Source organism: Lonchura striata, chromosome 14 (assembly GCF_046129695.1).
Source record: "Lonchura striata isolate bLonStr1 chromosome 14, bLonStr1.mat, whole genome shotgun sequence".
Classification (NCBI taxonomy): domain Eukaryota; kingdom Metazoa; phylum Chordata; class Aves; order Passeriformes; family Estrildidae; genus Lonchura; species Lonchura striata.
In genome coordinates, this window is record NC_134616.1 from 16,533,407 (window position 1) to 16,556,112 (window position 22,706).

The 22,706-nt window shown below is 49.0% G+C and overlaps 1 protein-coding gene across 1 annotated transcript; it reads left to right on the top strand.

Annotated features, from left to right (window-relative positions):
• The first annotated feature begins 249 nt into the window (after positions 1-249).
• Positions 250-21,828, top strand: LOC110467884 (uncharacterized). Its single transcript, XM_021525287.3, has 16 exons — positions 250-372; positions 1,145-1,184; positions 4,055-4,139; positions 5,725-5,831; positions 6,541-6,599; positions 7,631-7,741; positions 10,016-10,146; positions 10,860-10,984; positions 11,945-12,050; positions 13,045-13,243; positions 14,100-14,126; positions 14,655-14,712; positions 15,207-15,262; positions 16,316-16,520; positions 17,990-18,148; positions 20,511-21,828. The coding sequence occupies exons 1-16, from the start codon at positions 279-281 to the stop codon at positions 20,641-20,643; spliced, it is 1,695 nt and encodes a 564-aa protein (XP_021380962.1). The 5' UTR covers positions 250-278; the 3' UTR covers positions 20,644-21,828.
• The last annotated feature ends 878 nt before the right edge of the window (positions 21,829-22,706 follow it).

Below are 22,706 nucleotides of genomic sequence, written 5' to 3' on the forward strand. Positions count from 1 at the left end.
GGCGCTAGGGCCCTGCGGGGAAGTCGGGCGGCATTAGGGCCCGGCGGGACACCGCGGGCGGCTCTAGGGCCCGGCGGCGCGGGGCGGGCGGCTCAAGGGCCCTGCGCGCCCACGCCGGGGGTCTCGCCCCCCTCCCGCCATAGAAGGAGCAATGGCGGCGCCGTAGCGCGGCCGCCGAACCCCCGCCCGAGCGCCGCGCCCGGGCCCGGCGGGAGCCGAGCGGGGCCGCCGCTCCTCCTCCTCCTCCTCCCGCCGCTCCCCGCAGCCCCGCGGCCGCCATGGCCACCGAGCTGGAGCCGCCGGCCGCCGGCGCCGTGTCGGGCGCGGCGCCGCTGGAGGCGGAGGAGGACGAGGAGCACTGGCTGTACGGGGGTAGGTACCGGGGGCAGCGCGGGGCCCCGGCCGGCAGCGGGCCCGGCCCCGCCTCAGGGCCGCCCCCGGCTGCGGGGCCGTGCGGGACCGGGGGCGGCCCCGCGGGAGGGAGGGAGGGACCGGCACCTCTCCCCAGGCCCCTCAGAGGGACCGGCCTCTGCCCCCGGGCCCTGCGAGGGACCCGCGTCCGCCCCCGGGCTCGCCTCAGGAGCCCTTGAGCGGCTCTTTTGGGCGGGTGGCGGCCTGTTATTGTCCTTTTATCATTAACACTGCTGCAGGGAGGTTAACGAGATGCTTTGTTAAGAGTTTCAGTTCGCTAATCACCCAAACCTTGTGAACCGCTGGGCTAACGGGGCTGGGATGTGGCCGGTATAAACCACAGGACTTTATTGAAACGTCTTTGTCCTCCAGATAGGCTTTCCACATGAATGCTTTTATGTTTCTTCTTCCCTAGCACGTTACAATTCTATATAAAGACCTTGATAGGTGACTTCAGTGCCTATCTGATAGGTACCTCTGTTCTCCGAGACTTAGGACATATATTTTGAATTTGGTTTGGTGTGTAACATCATCTCTGCAGATGGATGCTGTTTGTTGGGTTGATTTTTAGTTGGTCCATCTCCAGTTGAACTTTGTTGAAAAGAGAGGTTGTTTGGGTTACAGTGCCTTGGCACCATTGGGTATTTCTGTACCTGTGATGCCTTTTGTGCTTGAATGTAGCTTTTTTCATTTCACTTGAATAATTCCTTTGTTCATACTGTTGTTTTTGCAGATGACACCACTGGTAAGCAAGAAGATGGACCAATTTCTGGGTGAGTCCTGAGGCTGTTTTTTCACTATAACAACACATGGTGTAAAGATTGAACCTTCTTGAGCAGAGCTCCATGTGTGCTTTGGAGCAGTGCTGTTGCCAGGAACAGCAGCCTGTCCTTTCCCCATCCCATGGGATCATCCCCAGCAGGCATTTATGGATGTGGAAGCTGAACTGGATGGGTGGACTGGTTTGATATAGAACTAACTTTTAGCCCTTTCTTTTTTCTCTCAGCAATTTGTTTCAAACCAGATCTCTTTTCCAGTTTAATTCCCTGGGAAGAATGATGCCCTGAGGATTGGCTTTGTGCTAGCCTGCCATTGCTAAAACTGGCCTGTGCTTTATGCTGGGAAAGGTAAAAACTTTGAGCTTGGGTTAAAACCTTGAGCTACTCAAATCAGTGCATTCTGTGAGATCTCCCAAGTGCTATGGGTAAGACTTGGAGATAAAACCAATCATCAGTTTGGCTTGCTACATGTGGAAGGGGTAGTCTGTCCTGGCTTATATTTCCTCTGTTTGTAGCTGTGTGTTTTGCACCAGCAGAGCTTGGTCTCAGCACAGGATTACCTGTTTTCCATTTTAAATGTAACATTTTTCAGAAGGCTTGGTTTTCACTGGGCTTGTGTGTCTTCAGCCCCTTCCAAAGTTCAGTTTAGTGTTTATTGTCATTGTAGGCTCAGTGTCTGGAATGTTGAGGTTGTTACAGATACTGTCCTCCTTCTGTGCTTAAGGAATATGAAAGCTTGTTCAAATAAACAAGTGGTAAAAAACATGGTAAATTGTTACCTAAAAACATCAAATGAGTTTGTGAGGAGGAGCAACTTTTAGACAGAAATGTACAGCTGCTTTACATAAATCTGCTGTTCCTTGTCACATTCATCTGAATGTAATTTTACTTTAAAAGTAGGACTAAAAATCTGAATTTCTAGCAACTGTCTCCAATAACTGCAAAATGTAGGAAGAAAGAATATTAGTGGCTGTGCTGACTGTCCCTTTTTTTCCCCTCTTTTTACTTTTTTTTCCCCCATATTTCTTTGTTGCACAATGAGAATCTATCTAAATTAAGAGCTGTGGGGTGTTTTAAGAAAAATCACTGTTTGGGTGCTCTGCTGTCAGCAGCTGCAGCTCCAGGGATGCACTGCTGGCTTGTCTGGAATGTTTGTCCCCAGCCAGGAAGCAGAAATCTGCAGAGTTTGGGATGCAGCATCACTGACATTCCCAAGCCTAAGGGATGTGTTGGAGGCCAGCAGGATGCTGTGCTGTCATCAGTGCCCAGGATTATGTTGGCATTGTGGGGAGGTGAAATCTCTGCCACATTTTTCTGTGCCCAGACAATGCTGAGGACCTGTCAGCTGGTTCACTCCTGGGAGGCAGAGAGGTTATGGAAAGGCTCCTGGTTCCCAAGTGTCTCTCTGAATTCCAGTTCATACATTTTAATGCACACCCACAGATGTGTCACTTCATGTGACTTGAAGCTGAAGGTAACACTTTTCACTCTTCCTGAATGCAGAATCTCAGGGTTTTGAGGAGATCCAGGGTGGAGGCTAATGCTCAGTTGCCTGGATTGGGCAAAAAGTTATGGATCCATCAGAGAGATTTTCTCCAGTGCTTTGCAATGTTTTGGTCCTCATGGCACAGCCTGTGTCTGCAGCATGGGAATACCTGGAGGCTGATTTTCCCTCTGACATCTTGGCTGCCTTTTATAGCTGATGGTGTGTGTAGGTGTCACATCAGGAACTTGGCACCCATGGGACCTGTGCTTGGTCAGCTGCCCAGCCTTCAGCCCTCTTTTTGATCTTGGCCTGATTAATTTCTTTGTGTATGGGACTTCCCCAAAATGGGGCTTCAGTTGTGCTCATATTGTTTGTTCTTTGTTTTACATTCAGTAACAGCTGGGTTGGGTTATTTTGCCTTTCTTGTGTGGGGTCTCATGTCACTCTGAAATGGCTTTAATGTGACCAGTGTTTGGATTCCGTGAGATGTTGCCTGTTCATTTTTGAAAACAATCCTGTGGATGTTTGTTGTCAGACATGGGATTTTAAATTAATTGCAACAACTCCACAAAGCACTGGTGGAGAATTGGGTTTCTTTGGCCTGGGCTGTTCTGATTGTCTCTCTTGAAAAAAACTCAGAATTATTTTAAGTTTTACTAAGCTTTACCTATGACATTACAGACAGATGAATTCTCTGTATTTCAGTTCTGTAATACTTGGCACTCTCTTTTCTAGCGTGTTTACATCAGTTCTACTTTTTTGCTTGGCCAGTGCAATAAACGATGTTAATTAACATTTGTACAAACTCTTAAACTGGAGGTACATCCACACCTGACCATTGTTTCATCAGGTCTAATTTGTAAGGAGTGAGAAGAATGGGTGCGTGATTTTTCCCTAAACTTTTCCTTTTGGAATTTTAACTACTTACTGTAAACTATTTGTAGAAACACTAAAATCAATCTTTCTTTAATTTCTCTGGACAGATGTCTTTGCTGCTGACTAAATGCATGTGTAATTATTAGCATCCATAAGGAGGAGGTGAAATTTTGCTTATTATGGTCTTATTCTTATCAGTTGTGATTGTGCCAAATCCGAGCTGAGCCAGCTGTCACTGAGCTGTTGAGTGCTGCCAGGTGCTGTCTGGATGTGTGAAACTGATTCTTCCCAGCAAAAGCAAAGCCAAGCCAGGAGGATGGATTTTTTTTGTCAGGTAGTTGAGCTAATGCCAGCAGAACAAACACACAAGAAGAATAAAGCATTGTGTGAAAGTCACCTGGGCAAAGGCTTTAGAACTGGTTGTAGGTGACCCTCTAGGCTGGGCTTGTCTACTTTCTCTTCTGTGTCATGGTCACTTTGTTTTCTCTGTCCCCTCCACCAGGCACACAGAATCTGCTCACCCTCTGCAGGATGCTCCCCAGGAGAGCCGGCCCGTCAACAACGAGGACAGAGAGATGTCCCAGCACGTACGTGTCCCATTGCCCACGGTGCAGTGGGGATTTCTGTACTTCTCAGCATTCCTGGGCACAAGCAGGGAGTGTAAAGATCCTGGTACTGCCTAATACCTGGTATCTGCAGTGTTGGGATGTCCCGCCAGCCATTCCCAAAGCTGGGTCCAGGAACAGCCTTGTGTCATCCTGCCTTGAGTAGTGGTGGGGGGAACCCTGGTGCAGGCTCTGCTCATACCCTCTCAGGAGGCAGATCAGGGTCTCTGATGCTGCAGTCTGGTAGGAAAAGCTGAACACAATGTGCTCCAGCTCAGTGTACAGTGTCACTTCTCAAGGACCTGTAAAACCTGGGAAACACTGGGATAGAAAGCCCAAGGTCCTGGGAATCAGTTTTGGTTTAGGCTCAGACCTCTGAGAATGCACTCTGGTGGCTCAGTGCTGAAAGAGGAGGAGGAGGATTGCTTCTCCCCACCCTCCTCTTGTGACATTCTCATTCTCTGGATAGAGAGACATAGTTCTCAGGATTTCTTGGAGAAGCACAGAGAGAAGAGGTGAAAACAATCTATCTCTGCTCCTTTGTTTTCCCTGTTGAAATGTGGTATGGATATTGATTGTTTACCTGAAGTGATTGCTGGATTGGATTCTGGTGAAGGTTGTTTGGGTTCAGTGACCAATGGGATCCAGCTGTGTCTTGGACTCTCAGCAGAGAGTCACGGGTTTGGCAGTTAGGTAAGTAAGAAGTAAGTATGTAGAATAATATAGTATCTCTTTAAATAATGTATTAATGTATTATAGTGTAGTTTTAATAAAGCAATCCTTCAGCCTTCTGATCTGGAGCCAGACATCATCATCATTTCTTCCCTGAGCTGGGGTTTGCCTCATTTTACTATATCCTCTCCTGGACCCTTTGATGGGTTTGTTTTCTGCCACTGTTCTGCCACAGCAAGAGGGTTCATTCAGGGTTCTGACAGACCCACGTGCCGTGCAAAAGGAGGGAGGGTGAGGAACGCCTTCCTCATGTAGGGTGAAGTGCTAATTCAGCTCATGCTTCTCACAAAACTGCACTTGCTTGATATCTGGACGATTTCTCTTTCTATTCCTTTACTTTAGTGCCCAGCACTGGGGTTGCACTGGAGTCAAATCTGTAAAGTGAAGTGACTTGGGGGCTGATTGTGCTAAATCAGCCAAACCAAACTCCTCAGCAGCTCCCTACCACAGAAGTTGTGGTGGGAGAATATTTGCCTTGAGGTTCTTAGGTGAAGCCTGGTGAATGTATTTTGGTGGTTTTCATTTGTGGTTGTGTACTTTGACCATGGCCCTTGTGAAGGAGGCGTGTCAGAAAAGCCCCAGCTCTCAAAAAGAGTGGGGCAGAGGAACCTGAGGGATGTGGTGAAATTCTTAGAACTGAGCTAAACCTTCCCCAGGTTCACAAATATTTCCCCAAATTTCATGTCAGGCCAAATCTTCAAAGGACGCAGGAGTTTCTCTGTGGGCAGCTGCCCATTGTTGAAGGCTGTTCAAGAAGCTTCCTGAGATTTGGCTGTGCTGGGAAATTCTCATGTTGTGTGTATTGATGAGCTCCTGTGTGACTGTGCTGTTGCAGGCCCTTCCCAGTGGTGAGGATGATGAGGATGACAGTGACAGTGACAGCGATGATGATGATGTGAAGGTCACAATTGGCAACATCAAAACGGGAGCGCCGTCCTACATGTGGGTACTGCTGGGTTTGGGGCTGAGGGATCCCAGCATGTTGGGATGGAAAGGGATGAGCTGAGGGCTGCTCTGGCTCCTGGGAGCAGTGGCCAGAACACCACAGTGGCTCAGGAGCTGATGGGCAGCTCTGCCCTGCAATTGCTTGTTGGAGAATCCATCTGTAAAATGGGAGTGATAATCCGTGGGGCTGCTGCTGGAAAATTAATTTACTAATTCCTGGGCTCCCTGGGGCAGAATCAAAGGTGGGAAGTTCTGTTTAGCTCGTCTGTGAAAACTTCCATAACCAAAATCTGTATTGCTAAGAATTTGCATAAGCTGTGAATTTACTAATTTCCAGCTGTTTGATTTTTCTGTGGCTCAGAAATGGCAAGGTTGGATTGGAGAAGCAGGAAATTATACTTTCTACAACTCTGCCTAATGTGCATCGAATAAAAATAATGAGAGAGCATTTTGCTTGCTGCTAGCAGCCTTCCTCTTAAACAAATTACTTACCTGTGCTTTGCTGCATATTCTAATTTTTCCACTTTATGGATAATTTCCTTCTCTTGTTGTAGAGGTGGTTTCACTCTGATGGATGACTCTGAATAGCAAACCCAGGTGAACTAAAGCATCTCCTGAAGGGTGTCAGGACTTGAATATATTTTGCATGAGAATCTTTAGTCAAGTAATTTGTTCAAATGCCAACATAGTGATTCTTTTCCAATAGGGGAACTCCTATGAATCTAAACTTAAAAACGGGTAGAGGCTATGGAGCATCAGCTTCAGGTATTGCTGTTATTTTTATCCTTCAGTTTTCCAGTATTTCACCTACCTGGCACTGACAGCTGCAGCAGCTGCAAATTTTTCTGTTTAAAAGAATACAAAATTAGTGTAGACCAGCAATAACAAGTGCATTTCCTAAAAATCGGTGCTCCCAGCACAGTCTCAGAGGAAAGGGTGCAATGGAGTGAATTAATTACCCATCACTGAGCAAGGTGATTGTAATTCTATTTAAACTAGGGAAAAAAATGTATTGATTGATGCTTTTGTAGTAAAACCCCAGAATATTTCTAAAATATATTGTTACACTGGGGCTGAGCATTGCAGCTCTGGAGAAGGACTGAAACTCAATGTCCTGAGCTACTTGAAGTGGAAGATGCTAAAAGAAACAAACTCTGGCCTTGAGTAATAGCTGTGCTTATTTGGCAGCTGAAATTTTCCACACCATTCAGTTTAGTTTCTCCTGTAAATTAAGTCTTGGTTTCTGTCCTTCCACACATGTGAGACTGTCCTTTCATGGGCTTCATCTACTCCCTTCCACTAATTGCTTTATCCAGATGAATTCTCTTCTGATCGAGAAAATGAGAACAAATTCCCCTTGTAGGTTCTGTAGCTGACAGATTTTTGCTAACTCCTGTTAGTCCACTAAAGACTGATCCTGAGAAAGTCTCTTGTAATGAGAAAATGTGTCTGTCTTGGGAGGGGAAAATAAATACTTTGCCTGGGGAGAAAAATAATTTAATTTTATTTTCATTTGGGGTGAATTTCATGCATGTCCTAATGATTTACTCTGTCTGTAGTACCAATCTGGGTTGAATTTGCTTCTCTGCTGTTCAGCTGCAGGTGCTGCACACCCTGTTTGTTTATGGAGTGACTGGAGTCCTTTTTATTAAAAAGCTGATTGTGGTTACCTGCGTGCTGTAAACCCGGTGATTAATTCACTGCAGTGCTTTGTTTTTGCTGGAATAATTTGCTGAGCAAATGAGTGGATTAAAGGCATTGCATTAAAAGTTGTAACAGTCCCTCTCTCCCCAAAGCCAAGTTGCAGCCCAAAGGTATTGACTTGGATGCCGCAGGGAATATAAATGGATTGCCTGTGATAGAAGTGGATTTGGATTCATTTGAAGACAAACCGTGGAGGAAACCAGGTGAGGCCTCACAATTCCTTGTGGTAAATATTTTCTGCAGTTCTAGTTGTGTCTCTTTATTTTCACATGTAATTTCTGTCCATTTTTTGTTGCCAGGGAACAGGGAAGCTGGAACAATGTGTGTTGCTCAGTCTCTGCTGCCTGCTAGACAGTCAATGGCATTTACTGATTGAACAAGCCATGCTCTACGTAAAATTGGGTTGCATTTATTCTAGTAATTGAACTTCCCTGAAGGGAACAGCTATTTTTTTAAACGGTCTATTTTATTAGTTCCCTACTTCCCGAGAACATTGCACTGACACCAATCCAATAATGTTTGGCCTTAAAGGCAGCTGAGTGGGGTCAGGATTTGGGTGTTGATATTTGTTTTCCTCTTCCTGTGCAGGAGCTTGTTCTGTGTCCCCAGGCCAAGCCCAGAGTTGTCCCTGTGGTCCCTCCTCATTTGGGTCCTGGGGCTGCCCAAACTTTTGTAAGAGGGAGGTTTCTCCTCTTATAGCTGCTACAAATCAGATGTTGTTTTTATTCTGATACAAAAGTAATTGAAGGAACTAGACATCCAGATTTTTGCTGTACTACTCTCATAAAATGTGCTGTGATGAAATGTCAACTGACACAGAAAGTCCACTTGCCTTTTCTCAGCCATCATTATTCTCCCTGCCAGCCCCTGTATTTTATTTCTCTTTCAGCAATATTGCTGTGCTGAGTAAGTAGAGCTTTCCTGAGGTTGCCTGTGATAGGGTCTGGGTATCTCTTGCCCACATGAAGGGCACTCCAATGCTGAAAGCTCCATGGGCATGTCCAGGTATCAAATGAGCGCTGAAACACCCTGCAGATAGTGCAGGCAGAATGGAACAGAAGCTTTTCTTCTGCAGGGATTTCTCCTTGATTGCGAAGTGAGACAGAGGGGATGGGAAGAAAATGAGTTAGAAAGAATGCAGTGAAGTTCAAAGATAAAGCGTGGACATGGTTGTGGCCATGCTGACATCCCTGGACCAAAATAGAGCCAGCTGGCCCTAAAGCAATGTTGGAATGCAATAGAGGGAAGATTTCTGCAGAGCTGTGTGGTCTGTAAGTTTATTTTAGATAGCAAGTAGCTCATTACTCAACAACCTTTCAAGTTTGTATCCTTTAGAGTTAATTGTTCAACAGCTTGGTATGTCTTTGAGAGAGGGAGTGGAAAGAGAAATCCTGTGTGGAAGAACTGATAGAGGTCTGAAATAGAGGCTGATAAAATCAACAAGTAAATGCTGTGTTGCTGAGTCGGTGTGGATGCAGTTTGCATGTTTGGGTGGTACAGCAAGAAGAGTGGCCAGGCCAGGAGATAAACCTCACTCCTTAGATCTCACAGTTAAACCAAGCTCAGCTTGGGCAGAGTTTTGCTTCACTCTTGTAGCAGCTCTTTGTGTTGGAGTTGGTCTGTGTAGGAATATCTTTGCATGGGGGATGTTTGAGGGACACCTCAGTGGGGCAGGAGGTGCTTTGTACTGCTGGGAAGTGGGAGGGGTGCTCCTGTAATTTCTGCATCTGGGATTGCCCCTCTGCATCTCTGGTTTCTTGGCAAGCAGTTTGTGGTCACCTCTGTTATTCAGAGGTGCTCGTGCTGAATTAGCACATTGCACAGGAGACTGGCAGTGGGAGATAACACTCTGGGATGGCTAATTAGGGTTGTGACTGAACTGTAATTACTTGTGTAGTCTGGGATGCATCAATAAAAGCCTTCCACTTCAGCTGCCTTTCATGAAATGGGTGAGCCCCAAAATCTCCTCTCAAAACAGCAAAGGCAGTGATGGTCACGTGGAGAATATGTGGGCTTAGTTCTGCCAGGAAAAAGGTTCCATGGCTCCACCCCGTTTTTGTGGTGGGGGCTGGAACTGTCACTCCTGTGCTGTGCCCAGCACTCAACTTATGTGGACAATTGGAAGAAACCAGCCTGAAAAAATCAGGTTGGTGAATAAGTGATTGCAGGGAGCTCCAAATGATCTGTGGAGGTGCTGCCCTGTGTGTCCCAGGGGGTGCCACTGCTACCCTGTGTGTCCCAAGGGGTGCCACTGCTGCCCTGTGTGTCCCAGGGGGTGCCACTGCTGCTCAGGCCATGTTTCCCTCCCACCCAAGGTGCAGCCACTGTCTCCTCTTTCTGGCAGGGAAAGGCACAAGCTGGGCTCTTTGGGAAACTTTGCCTCAACCCTTTATATAACCCTTTTTATAGCAGTTAAAGGACAGCTTGAGAGTGCAAGTGTGCAGAACCTCTGTGTTAACTCCTGCTCCCTCTGCCAGGTGCTGATCTTTCTGATTACTTTAATTATGGATTCAATGAAGAAACATGGAAAGCTTATTGTGAAAAGCAGCGGCGGCTTCAGCTGGGGCTGGACCCTGCTCCTCCTATCAGCACTGAGAACAAGATCACGGTGGGTGACGTGTGACTCCTGCTCCTGGCTCCAGGAAAACTGGGATTGTGTTTGTAGTCACAAAGATGAGGGTGTAGGAGCAGGAGATACATTAGTTCTGAACTGTTCTGTGTCCTTTCAGCAAGGAGAAATGAAAAAATGAATCTTTAAAGATTAAATCTCTGTTGAAAATCTTTTCTGTGTGGAAGGAATAGTTCCATTAGCCTGGCAAGTTTGAACCACTACAGTGGGAAGATTAGAGTGAATTTCCAGTTGATTAATAGGGGTGTTTGCTTGGAAAACTCTCTGGATGAGAGAAGGGAGAGGAGCTGAGCCCTCAGGGTTGTTTTGCGTACTGCTGGAGTTTGCTGCAGTGGTGTGCCTGCCTTTTGTGTTTGCAGACTGCTTTGGCCATCAACCTTGCAGGAGTCCATGGTGGCCATCAGAATTTCAGCCAATTGTCAGTACAGCAAGTATTGCTCATTCCAGTTTTGACTTAGTGACTCCATGGAAAGTGATACCAGTTTAATAAATTCATAACAGGACTTCTTATGAGAGACAGTGGACAGCAGGGTGAGGTTGGGACAGCCATTAATTGACAAAAATGGCTCTGCCTTGACTGAAGAATAGTTTGCTGTGATTGTTCCTTTTCTTTTGCTGAGGGTTAATCTCTGGTGCTCCATTCAGTTGAAAGAAGGGCACAACACCTTTTTGTTATCTATTACATTCCATAGGTTCAGCAGGGAAGAACAGGAAATGCTGAAAAAGAAGTGGAAAGCAACATCATCAAAACAGAGTTCAAAACAGACTTCTTGGCTCTGGTGGGAGGACGAATGAAGGCTGGGCCTCCTCCCAACAGGTAAGAGAGGAGCACATTTCTCATAGGGGCATCTGAGAACCACCTGGGCCATGCCTGAGTCTCCTCAAGCCTCAAAGAGAAGCTTTTAAGTTTGGCAGGAAGCTGCCGTGGTCGCTCATTCCAGTGTCACCTCCAGCAGTGCAACTTCTGCCTGTCCATTCTCCCTCCTTGGTGCAGGGAGGGAATCCTGGATCCTAGCTGATGGGACACATCTCTGGGAGTGGAAGGAGCCAAGCAAATACCTCAGATCTGAGGGCTTGCACTGCTGACATTGCTTGTGCTTGCATGGCTTATTCCTACTCCCACAATGTTAATCTTTGCCTCCTCAAGTGGAAGTGGATTACGAGTTTGGCAGAGGATAAGAGGAGCTCTTGGTTCCCGAGCCTGTGTGCAACGCTGCTGGATGTGTGGTAAAACAACTGAGTCATTCTGAGGGGCAGCCTCTGCTGGGGAAACCACTTAGGAGATCGATGGGTTTTTATCAAAAGCTTCAGAAGAACACACCAGATGAGCCAGAGCTTTGGGCTCAGGGTGTTTCTGTTGCTTCATTCACAAAACAGCTTTCGCACACCTGCCTTACAGAAAGCAGCCCTGCATCTCAATTTTATCCCTTATCTGGGAACCAACTCTGTGCTTCAAGGATGGGCATTAAAATTCTGCTCAGTCTGTTGAATTTGAGCATTTTGGGAGCATTTCTGTCCCAGTGTGTAATCTCTGTTTTTGCACCTATTCCTGGTGGTTCTTTGGATAACATTTCTGGGTGTTCAGAGAGCCCAAACTCACCTTTACTCAGAGGGAAATTGTTCAGGAATGCAAATGGGCTTCTCCTTGGCTTCTCATCATCATTTGAGAGATGTTTTCCTGGTGTGAAAGAAAGCATGAAAGAAATCTGCTGACATCAGGGAAAATTGCTCCTTTTGGTGTTTCTGAGCCTAAAAAGATGCCTTTGCTTTGTACCAGGAAGCTGGGTGGGACCATCGATGTGATCGGGGGCCAGGCAGGCACAATCCGCAGGGTGGAAGGGAGACGCCGGGATAAACACGCCTCAGAGGAAAACCCCATCCAGGTAAAGCCTCTGCAAGGGACTGCCTTGACAAATTGCTGATTTTATTGCACTTCTGGTGAACCCTGGGCAAATGGCTGTGTGTTCCTGACCTCCCATGTCCAGTTCATACCTGCAGAGCAGTATGTACTCTGTTGAGGAGTGTGCATGCATTATTCCCTTCTGCAGGCGTAGTTAATTTCTGGGTTAAAAGCTTGGTCTTGCTATGAGCCAGATTTGTCCTTTAAAGACCAGTCTTCTCTTTGGAATGCTAAGGCCTGAGTTCTTTCATCATCAGCCCTCCCAAAGTATTCTAGGAGTGTGTAGCTGGGAAAGTCTTCTGTGGATTATTCGCTTTTCTTCCAGTGTGGGGTTGGAATCTTTAAATCTGCAGTGAAGGATTTATATCTGGGGCAGTGTGTGTCTGTACTTTAAAGTAACATTCAGTGTCAAATAAGTTGGTGTAGCCCACGCCTCAGACTGAGCCTGGGCCTGTGTTACCAGATCTTGTCCCTTCTAAGAAATGAAAGCCTGGGTTTAAAGCTGGTCTCAGTTCTGGGCTTGCCTGCCCAGTGTATGACCATAATGTTCTCATGGTTCCTGGTCAGGAAGCTGCAGGGTCTGAGGACCATCTGCCAGGTCCCCTTCTCTTAACCACCTTCCTCCTGCCAACTCTGCTAACTTGCCAGAAAAACCTAAACATGGAACCTTTTCCTTCTTAGGCCAAATTCCTTGGGTTTTTCTCCATGGTTTTGTGGTCTATTTATTTTTTTAGTAGTCAGTTTTCCAGATTTTGCCAACAAGAAGAGTTTGCCTAAGAGACAGAATTAGCTGGGAAGGGGTTGTTTGTTGTTCCTCTTCCTCACAAGCACTGCCAGCTGCACTTCAGGTCACTGTGGTGCCTCTGCATTTTGGTCACTCTTCAGTCCTGTTGTGGTGAGGCTGCCAGCACTGTGAGTGCCCTGCTGCAGGAGCAAAGGGATTAAAACACTCTCTTCTCATTCCTGTGCCCCCTAAGGTCCTGGGAGACCATGGCAGTAAGCCCCAGCCCCCCCAGCAGCCCCAGCAGCCCTCCCAGCCCCAGCAGCCTCCTCAGCAGCAGCCCTTCGCTCCACCAGCAGGGCCTCCGCCTCCCCCGCTCGCCGGGCCTCCTCCTCCACACTTCCTGCACCCTCCTCCTCCAGTGACTTCTGTTCCACCTCCCCTGCACCCTCCAGGTATGTGTTCACTCCATGGAACCCAAGTTGGGATGTCCCAGGCTTGGGGCAAATCAGAGATTTAATGGTTCAGTGCCATGGGATGGGCGAGCACTCAGGGAACAGATCCTCGCCCCTGGCCAGCCTTTGTTTAGTCTTCATCAGCCTATTTAATATTTGCCCTGAATATTTAAAAATGGCAGCTGGTCCTTGGAAGAAAAAACCTCTGGGCTTTATTTCCCTGAGGGAAACTTCCAGTGCTACAGATCCATTTGCTTTATTGATAATTGTCAAGAAGCAGGTTCCTGTTTCTCTGGAGGAAGCTGAGAACTGTTGCTTCTGACTTGAATGCACCAGGCCAAAGTTAGGGGGCCACACTCAGGGCTTTTTCTGGTCCTGAAGCAGCAGCAGGAACACTTCATGCAATGACTCCTGCCAGAGGAGGATGTGCTGCAGCCCTCAAAGGTTCTTTTCCCTAGTAAATTTTCCATGATAGCTTTTCTTGCTGCCTTAGATTAAAACGATTGGCAAAATAGAGGTGGACACACTGGAGTGGAACCTGCAGCAGATTCTCCTCTCCAGCTCCGTCAGTTGTTCTGAAGACAAAATCAATTGTCTCATGTGTTCACACTCAGAAAAGGAGTTCCCCAGAGTAAGAGAACAACAATATTTTAAATTAGAAACGTAAAGAGATCATCATTTGGGAAAATTCCTACTTCATAGCACCAATTTTTCTCCTGCTCTGTTTGCTCCAGTATGTGAGATTTATTCAAAATTGTGCTTTAAGGTTTAGCTTCAGGTACAGTGAGTACATGCAGTACAGAGACGCCATGCTTTCCTTGTTGTCCTCACTTGTTTTCCCTGCTTATTTCCACAGGCCTACCACCTCCAGGTCCAATTCCAGGTAGGTGTTACCTTGTTCTTAGTAACAACAGCAATTTTGATCACACAGATCATTTAGACTAAGTAACATGAAACTGGATGACACCAGTTTAGAGCACAGCTAATTTAAGATTAATAAACTCCAACTGAGCATTGAACCTGAGCTGCTTATCTTCTATTTTGAAACAAATCTGTAGGTCAGAATAACTTAATTGTTTTATTCTGATTAGAATGCAGTGTGTCTGTATCCCAAGAACCACTTTCCTCCATAGGGCTGTAAGAATTAATTGCTACTCCTTGATGAATCTTACATTCTGTATTTATAAAAAAAAATAGAAGGTAGTTTTTGCTTTGTTTTTCTTCCCATATCCCTACAAAACTAACAGAGCTTTAGTGTGTGAATCTGGGGAGGAGATCCTCCCTGAAGGAAAACTATTCCATTGTAAACAGGGCCTTGTTAAGAGCAAAAAGATGCTTTAATGGTTTTTGACTGTGAACAGTACTTGTAGAGCTTCAAGATCTTGGTGCTGATTTACCCTTCTGTGTCTAGGGTTGTTCCCACCACCTCTGGCACCACCACCAGCTCTCCTCATCCCTACCTTGGATGGGTAAGACCACACTTGGGTAAGATCACACCATGGGAACAGCTCCCCTGGAGGGAGAGAGGGAGGAGAACAGGTCCAAAATCAGTGCTGGGGATGCATGGTCTGGTCTTGAGTTGGGGTGGGGGAGAGCAGGGTCTGTCAGGAATCCTCTGTGCATTCACCTGGATTTGTCATATTCAAGGCACAAGAAGGAGCCAGGATAATCTAGGTAAAGCCTAGAGTAGTTCCTGGCATGATTTGTTACTGCAGATGCTTCCTCTGAAGATGCTCCAGGTAGTTTGTGAGCAGTGGTGCTTTCCCAGGGTAAGCAGTGGAATTATGGCTGGTTTGGAAGCTGTGGCAAAACCTGTGAGCTTTTCTAGTAGTTTCTTCTAGGGTAGTGGGATTCCCATAAGAATGCTCCACAGACCCCCAGGAAAAACAGGGTGAAGCTGCAGCACAGCCAGAGCTGTGGGGGTCCCTGATGTCAGTAACTCACCCCCTTTTCTCTCCCAAAGGCAGCCAGCCAGCTACAACAACAGGCAGCCACCTCCCTTTGGCTACAACTCTGCAGGTGAGCCCCGGGCAGGACACATCCAGCTGCTGCTCTCTCTCTTCCCTGGCTCTTGGCAGCCCAGGCTTGTCTGAGGCTGACACACAGGATGTCTGCTCCAGCTCCAGGCTCTTTCTGTGTCCCAGACAGTCCCAGTCAGGAGCACACGCTGGGTGTGCTGCTCTGAGTGCTGTGCAGGTGTGGTGATGCAGTGCTGAGGCCCAGATTACTGTTCAGGGCAGATCCCCAGCACTGAGAAGGTTCCCCGGTGCCTTAGCAGTGTCTTCTCCCTGTTTGCACACACCCGTGCTCACCCTCACTCACACTCTCCCTTTTCCCCACCCTTATAATTAGCACAACCCTTCACAACTACCGCGCTTGGCATCTCCTCCCGAAGCTTTTGAATGCCTCCTCTCCCTTGCCTACAGGCACCATCTCCTGTGGTTTTGTAATGGGAGAGGCAGTGCCAGGATTTCGGCAGATTCCATTCCCTGGTGCAGCCCCAGTTCTCTCCCAGTCCTGTAGTGACCAGCAGTGGCTGCTCCTGGCAGTGCTGAGCAGTGGAAGCACCGGCAGCCCTGTGGTGCCTCCCTGCACGACCGGGTTGGAGGAGTGGCAGTGCCAGCCCTTCCCGGGGAGAGGAGCTTCCAGTGCTGCCAGATGTGGCACTGCTTTGGGATATGACTTTGCTGGTCCAGCTGGCCACCTCTGCCTGGGAAATGCTGGTGGCTCTGGGCTCCCCAGGTGACATCCTTCACTGGCAACTGGTGGCCCTGGCTCTCCCCAGGTGCCACTCTAGAGCAGAAGGTAGCTGGTGGGAGGTGGGACCTTGTGCAGGTGACCAAGAGCCCAGGGCTGACAGAGACTGTGCAATGCTGCCTGTACATGGCTGCTCTTGGGCCTTCTTCAGGGAGAAGGAGTTCCCTGTTCTTAGCAGGGAAAAGGACAGCAGGGAGCTGGGCCATTGTCTCCTTGAATCCAGCTCTGCTGCCAGAGGGGATCTTTGGAAAGGGAGGGACAGAGGGGGTGCTGGGCATGCTCTGGATGACAGAGGGTTCTGCTCTCTGGCTGCAGATTCAGGTTTCATCAGCTACCCCCCCATCTCCACGTCCCACACGCCCTGGGTGACCACGGTGGACAAGGGCACGAGCAGCTCCAGCAGCAGCCACTGGGAGTACTCGGGCTCCAGGCGGGACAGGGAGCGCGAGCGGGAGCGCGAGCGGGACAGGGAGCGAGACCGGGACCGGGACCGCACCCCGACCACCAGTGAATACAACAAGTGAGTGCTGCCCTGCTGCTGCTCCCGGGCAGCCCGGGGCACCTCGGGGTGTCTGGCCAGGGGTTGGGTTATAGGGGACACCAGCTGAGTTCTCTGGAATGTCTGAGGAAGAGCTCCTTTGGATCAGTTCTACAGCACAGACCAGGAGCTGTGTCACTAGCTGATTTCCTGTCTCTGGGTCTGGCATTTTTGTTTAAATCCAGCAGAACCAGTTCCTCTTGCTCTCCCACGAGGCCAGTCAATGAAATAGCCCCTCTGTGTTTACTCAGAGTTTCACAGATCGGTGTGAAGCACTGGCTGCAGGAGCTGCTGCTTCTTGTCTTTTAAATGTCACTGTCAGATCAAAGGACAAACAGCCTGCTCTGCTCCACTCTCCTGTGGGGCTGGGAGTGCCATTCCCTGGGAGTCAGCCAGGAAATGGGAGCAGGACTGGAGAGACCACCTTGGTGGGAGCTGCTGTGGCCTCAGCTGACAGCAGTGCCGGGAGCACTTGGGGAAGAGCAAGAGGCTTGGAGCCTCCCTGTGTTCATCTAAGGTGAAGGCTGGGTTGCAGAGAGATTTCCCAAACCCATCCCTTTGGTGTTCAGTCAGCAGCAGAGTTGGTGTTTTGCAGGCTTCAGGCTCAGAAATGCCAATAATCATTCAAAACATGATCAGAATGTGCATTCCTGGCACAGGATACTTCCTGCTGGGGAGGTTCCCAGCCCAGGGAGGGAGCAAACAAGGCAGTGTGCTCCTAATATTTTTTTTTTTCCTTTATAAGCTCTAGGGCACTGTGGATGGGAGGGTGGGGGGGAAGAGAACAGAAGACAAACTTGCTAAAATTGGAAGATCTCAGACTCCCCCACTTCCTGGTGCATGCTGGAGCCACGGCCTGGGATCAGCACTCCTGGGCACATTGCTGGCATTTCTGGGTGGTGTGGAGCACCCTGGTGCAGGTCAAAGCAGGGCAAGTGGCTGTGCAGTCCTTCAGAGCACTCCCAGCTGATTGATCCTGAACATTTATTTGTCCAGCTTGTTTCCAGGAGTGTCAGAACAATGTCTGTGATGTCCTCTCTCCCAAGTCCCACAGTGTTAACCCTTCGGATTTTGGCTGTCAGACGTTGCTCAGGGGATGTGCAGGGGAGTGTGGGATGTGTCTCAGTTTGGGGTACACTCTGCCCACTCCTGGGTGCTTTGTGCAGGTAGAGAGGTGCAGACAGAAAGCTGCACTCACAGTTTGATGTTTTGAGCTTGTGGGGAAGAGAAGAGCCCCTTACACCAAAGGATGAGAGGTTATCTGATGTCTGTGCTGAGGGAAGCTCAGCAGCTGGGGGCGAGCAGTGAGAGGCGTGTGAGCGCCGCGCTCCTGTTGCGGGTGTTCCAGGAGCACCCCGGTCAGTGAGAGGTGCCAGATGTTGCTGGTGAGGGCGGTTTCAGCCCTGCCCAGGGGCCGTGTCCCCGTGCCCACGTGTCCCTTGTCCCCGCAGTGACGACGAGCGGTACCGCTACTACAGCCGCGAGCGCAGCTACGACTTCGAGCGCGATTACCGGCGCAGCCGCGACCGCAGCCGCGAGCGCGAGGAGCGGCACCGCGAGCGCCGCCACCGCGACAAGGACGACGGCAGCAAACACAAATCCTCCCGCAGGTCAGTGAGTGCTGGGCAGGAATCCCGACTTCCCGGCTGGAATGGCAGCCTGGCTCATCCCAGCTCCCTCTGTCCGAGAGCCGCGGGCGGGAGGAGCCCTCTGGGACAGGGGAAGGAGAAAAGAACTCAACTCGGGGTTGAGTTCCTGCTCAGTGGTGAAGGAGGGATTGAGGCGGGCTCAGCCTCCCAGCAGAGCTGCCATCCTAACAAAAGCAAAGGAGGTGCAAGGCCATGACAGAAGCATCAGCTTTTGGTCCTGCTGCTCCTGTGCACCAGGGCAGAGCTCACAGAATCAATTAGGGTGGAAAAGTCCTGTAAGATTGAGACCAGGCTGTGACCCAACACCACCTTGTCACCCAGACCATGGCACCGAGTGCCACATCCAGCCTTTCCTTAAACATCTCCAGGGACAGTGACTCCATCACCTCCCTGGGCAGCCCCTTCCAATGCCCAGCCACTCTTTCTGTGAAGAACTTCCTTCTGCCTGTACTCAGAAATTGCTCCTTGAGCAGGAGGAGCAGAGCTCTTGCCCGGAGCCTAATAATGAGGGAGGTGATGGTCTGCACCAGTGTGAAGCTTCTGGGGCAGAGCAGCATGTCCTGAAACCACAGCTTTTCTGCAGAAAATGGATTTGCAACAGATCTTCCTGGAAGAGCAGTCCCCAGCAAAGCAGCTCTCTGGGCTGAGGCAGGTTCTGTGCTCAGGTCCTGTGTCACTTTACATCCCATTAATGACTTGTTCTTGCTCTTTTTTCTTGATGTGTGAACTTCCTTCTTTTAGGGGAAATTCCTGTCAGCTCTGTAGGTAATTACCCTTATTTTGAAGCTGGTATCAGAAAAACTCTTATGTAGTGACTGGAGAAAAAAAGCTGGTTTTATCCTTAAGGAGATGACTAAGTTTTCAAGGAAGGACTGAGTGCTAAAGGGTTGGAAGCAAAATGATAGGAAGAAAGACTAAGACCACAATAAAATTTGAATACAGAACAACTGAAAGCTGAGCTGGTATCAGGAAAACAAGCCATTGGCTTTAGGGTTATTTCTCAGCTTCCTTAGAATTAAAACTTTGGAGTAGATACCTCACTGTAGGAATCCCATCCCATGGTCCCCTCCAACCCAAACCATTCTGGTATTCCCTGCTTGAGGCACACTGAGGTTTGAGCCTGTTTGAGGCACCTGCAGATGAAAGGGTTTAATTTCCAGCTTCCTGCAAACTGAGCAGTTTGCAGGAAATCACTGACGCTGGTTTCAGTATTAAAGGAGAGTCACATTGTCCCAGCATAAACCACTGACACATCGGCCACGAGGTGGCTGAAGGTGTTTTGTGAGAGGCAGCAGCCTTTTATTTTTCCTCTTTTTTTTTGTCTTTAATGGCTTTGAAACCATTTATTAAACCAGTCAGAAAATTACTTGAAGCCAGGAGCTTTTCAGCCAGGTTCAGCCAGTTCAGTGTCTGCTGCTAAACTGGAATTCCAGCTGTGCTAACAATTGGTCTGTACACCTGATGCTGACCCTGCTCATGGAGCTGTGCCTGCACAGTCACAATTTGTCCTGGGATAAATTCATGTGCTTGTTCTGTACTCTGGGCTGGGTTTTAACTCTGCCACCTTCACACCACGGTCAGCTCCTAAGGGCTCCCTTGGTTTGACCCTGTGACAGAAGCAGCAGAAAATCTTCTCCCGGGGGGGCCAAACCAGCACTCTGCCCTTTTCCTGGTGGGAGGCAGAGCTGCTCCTGGGGCTGTGGTGGCTGCATGGAGCAGCTGGCAGGGCACAGGCTCAGGGCATGCAGGGCCTGCTCAGCCTCTTCTGCCTGGGATTGCTCCCACATCACAGAAATCCTGGGTACACATCCCCAGTTATCCACCCACATCTGGAAACCTGGCTGAGATAAAGGAGTTCTAAAGCATAAAGCCAGTGAAGAGCCAGGTCAGGTGTGAGTCAGCAGAAGTAGAAACAGGATCTGCCTCCCATGGGGAACCCACATTTCTCTCGCTCCACTGATCCCTTTGCTGCCTCTAGTCCAGGGATTTCCCCAACACGTTCAGGGGAGTGAAAGTTTCAAACACATCTTGGGTTTAGGATTTGTCCTCCTCTCAGCCTCGGTGCTGTGTCAGAGTTGCTGGAGCTTGCTCGGGAGTGGAAGAAAAGCAAGGTGCTGCTGTGGACACTGCCAGGAGTGGCTGTGCAGTGTGGCAGTGTGTGAGTGTGACAGTGTGTGTGACAGTGTGTGGCAGTGGCAGTCCCCACCGTGGCACTGCTGAGGTGGCTCCCTCAGGTGAGGATCAAAGCCCCTGTGCCCATCCCTGGGTCCCTGCTGTGGCAGGGCTGTGTCTGATGTCACTTTGTCCTTCTGTTCCCGCTCAGGAAGCAGCACGAGAGCGAGGAGGGCGAGAGCCACCGGCGCCACAAGCACAAAAAGAACAAGCGGAGCAAGGAGGAGAAGGAGGCCAGCGAGGACGGTGCCCAGGAAGGGGAGGAGCAGGACACCAAGGAGTGAGCCAGCCCCCCATCAGCCCTCGGCAGGAGCTCTCTCCTGTGGAACCAGCATGGAATTGGTGATGTTTTGGCTGGGGGTGATTTTTTTTTTATTATTATTATTATTTTTTACCTTTTTCCAAGGGAAGAGGCTGACTGGGCGAGCCATGGCACAGCCAGCAGTGCTTCAGGAGCTGAGGCTGCACGTGCCCTTAAACTTCCTTTTTTTTGTTTGTTTTTGATACAAGACAATACAGCAGTACTAGTTACAAAGCACTGAGCTACTCTACTCATCCACATCCCTAGGGAGAACTTTGGTGTATCAGATCCTATGGTTTCTGATGGAAGATGGCTTCAGCTGAAACTAACACAATTAGGTCATAGTTCTTGGTTCTTTTTGTCATCATCATTCCTTTTTGAGAACTAGGACAGTAAGTGCAACTTGAAATTTATTGTCCAAAGAACAGCGTGACTTAGATCCCAGGAGCCAGCTTAGAGTCTGGTGTCCAGTAGTGAAAAGTCTCATCCCCGAATAAATTTCTTTATAGCTACAAAAACAGCTTCTGATTTCTCCGTGGCCAGCTGGGCGTGTCAGGAGGAGCTGCAGGATCTGCTCCAGGTGGGCACAGAGGCCTGCCTGGATGTGACAGCTTCCAGAAGCTGCTGAGGGTGTTCACACAGCGTGTGCAGAGACTCCAAAACTGGTTTTTTTATCCATTGCAAAGGTAGTTCTGTCATGTTACACCCCTGCGCGGGGAATCAATGAAGATCCATAGCAAGAGCATGAATTTCTCTTTAATTCTTTTGACTTAACTATTTTATTTCGTTTTTTTTACTAAGAGTTGACTGAATAACCTAGAGTGCAGTAGAGAACACCAAGTCCCAGTTAGCAGTTTGCCCTCATGGGACTGGCGTTTCTATTTGGGTATCACCAACACTCCTGTCCAATGCATTCCTTTCCCTTAGATCCCAAAATAAATTTAGTCAAATTCCAAAGTTTCTTTGGATTTAGTATTGGTTGGGGAAGGGGCAACAGAGATGTTTCTGGGTGGGAAGAACAGGGGAAATAATTTTGAGGGGTTTTCATCTATCTGGTCATTAGGATCCTGCCCTTCTGTTTGTGTGCATCCACAAATGTCTCATTTTCCTTTGACTTGTTATTTAAAACTGTCTGGAACATTTGTCCTAAAATAATACGGTTCTGAAATGTTTTGTATTTTTTGGTATTGTAATCTTGGAAGTCTTGAGTGTGCTGGGAAGTGTCCAACCTATGCCAGGAGAGCCCTTTGGATTGGGTTCAACATCGTGACAGTGCAGTGATGGGTTTGTAACTGCAGAGCCCAGGGGAGGGGGAGGAGAACTGGGACTTCTGCTGGGTTTTGGTTTTCATGGAGTTTTTTAATGTGCTTGAGCTCCTGGGAAATGTGTGTGCACTGAGCCAGGGTTAGCTGGGATCAGGCTGCAGGCTGTTCCTGCCTCTGCAGCCACGGTGGAGCCCAGATTTAGGAATATCACTCACTGCCCCCTGGGCAGCTCTGCAAGCTGCAGCACTCCCAACTCCTGGCACTGGGTGTGCAGGGAACAAGGGAATCCTCCTGGCAGCTTCTCTCAGGGCCGGGCTTCAGCTGGGAGTGCCCAAAAGCTTTTAGGGGAATGGGATAACTTGAGAAATCCAAACCAGAGTGGTGAGGAGGATTCAGGAGTGCTCCGTGCTCCCTGGCACCGCACACGACAGAGGTGCCACCCTCCCCTGCAGAGCCCAGGCTTGGCCCGGGCAGTGCCAGCCTCCCTCGGGAGCCTGCACTGGGTTTGGTGGGGTGAGACGTGCTGGCTTTCCCAGCACAGGAGCTCTGGCCCTGCAGGGGCTGGCAGTGCCCCCAGCCCCCTCTGAGCTGCCTTTCCCTGCCTGAATCAGGAACGCTGCTCCCAGCTGAGCGGGGCTGCCCCCAAACCAGGACATTCCTCCCACCTTTGCACACTTTGTGCCTGGTGCCTCTGCAGGGGTGGCCAGGGCTGTTCACAGCCCTGACCTCCTGCACAGTTAATGATCACATCCAGGCTGCATCCCAGGTGGTGCTGTGGGAC

What these genes read in the sequence shown, in the direction of transcription:
- LOC110467884 (XM_021525287.3), top strand. Translation starts at nt 279, where the DNA reads ATGGCCACCGAGCTGGAGCCGCCGGCCGCCGGCGCCGTGTCGGGCGCG. An exon ending in CAAACCGTGGAGGAAACCAG is followed by an intron (nt 7,742 to 10,015) that starts GTGAGGCCTCAC and finishes TCCCTCTGCCAG; the next exon opens with GTGCTGATCTTTCTGATTAC. An exon ending in ACCACCAGTGAATACAACAA is followed by an intron (nt 16,521 to 17,989) that starts GTGAGTGCTGCC and finishes TTGTCCCCGCAG; the next exon opens with TGACGACGAGCGGTACCGCT.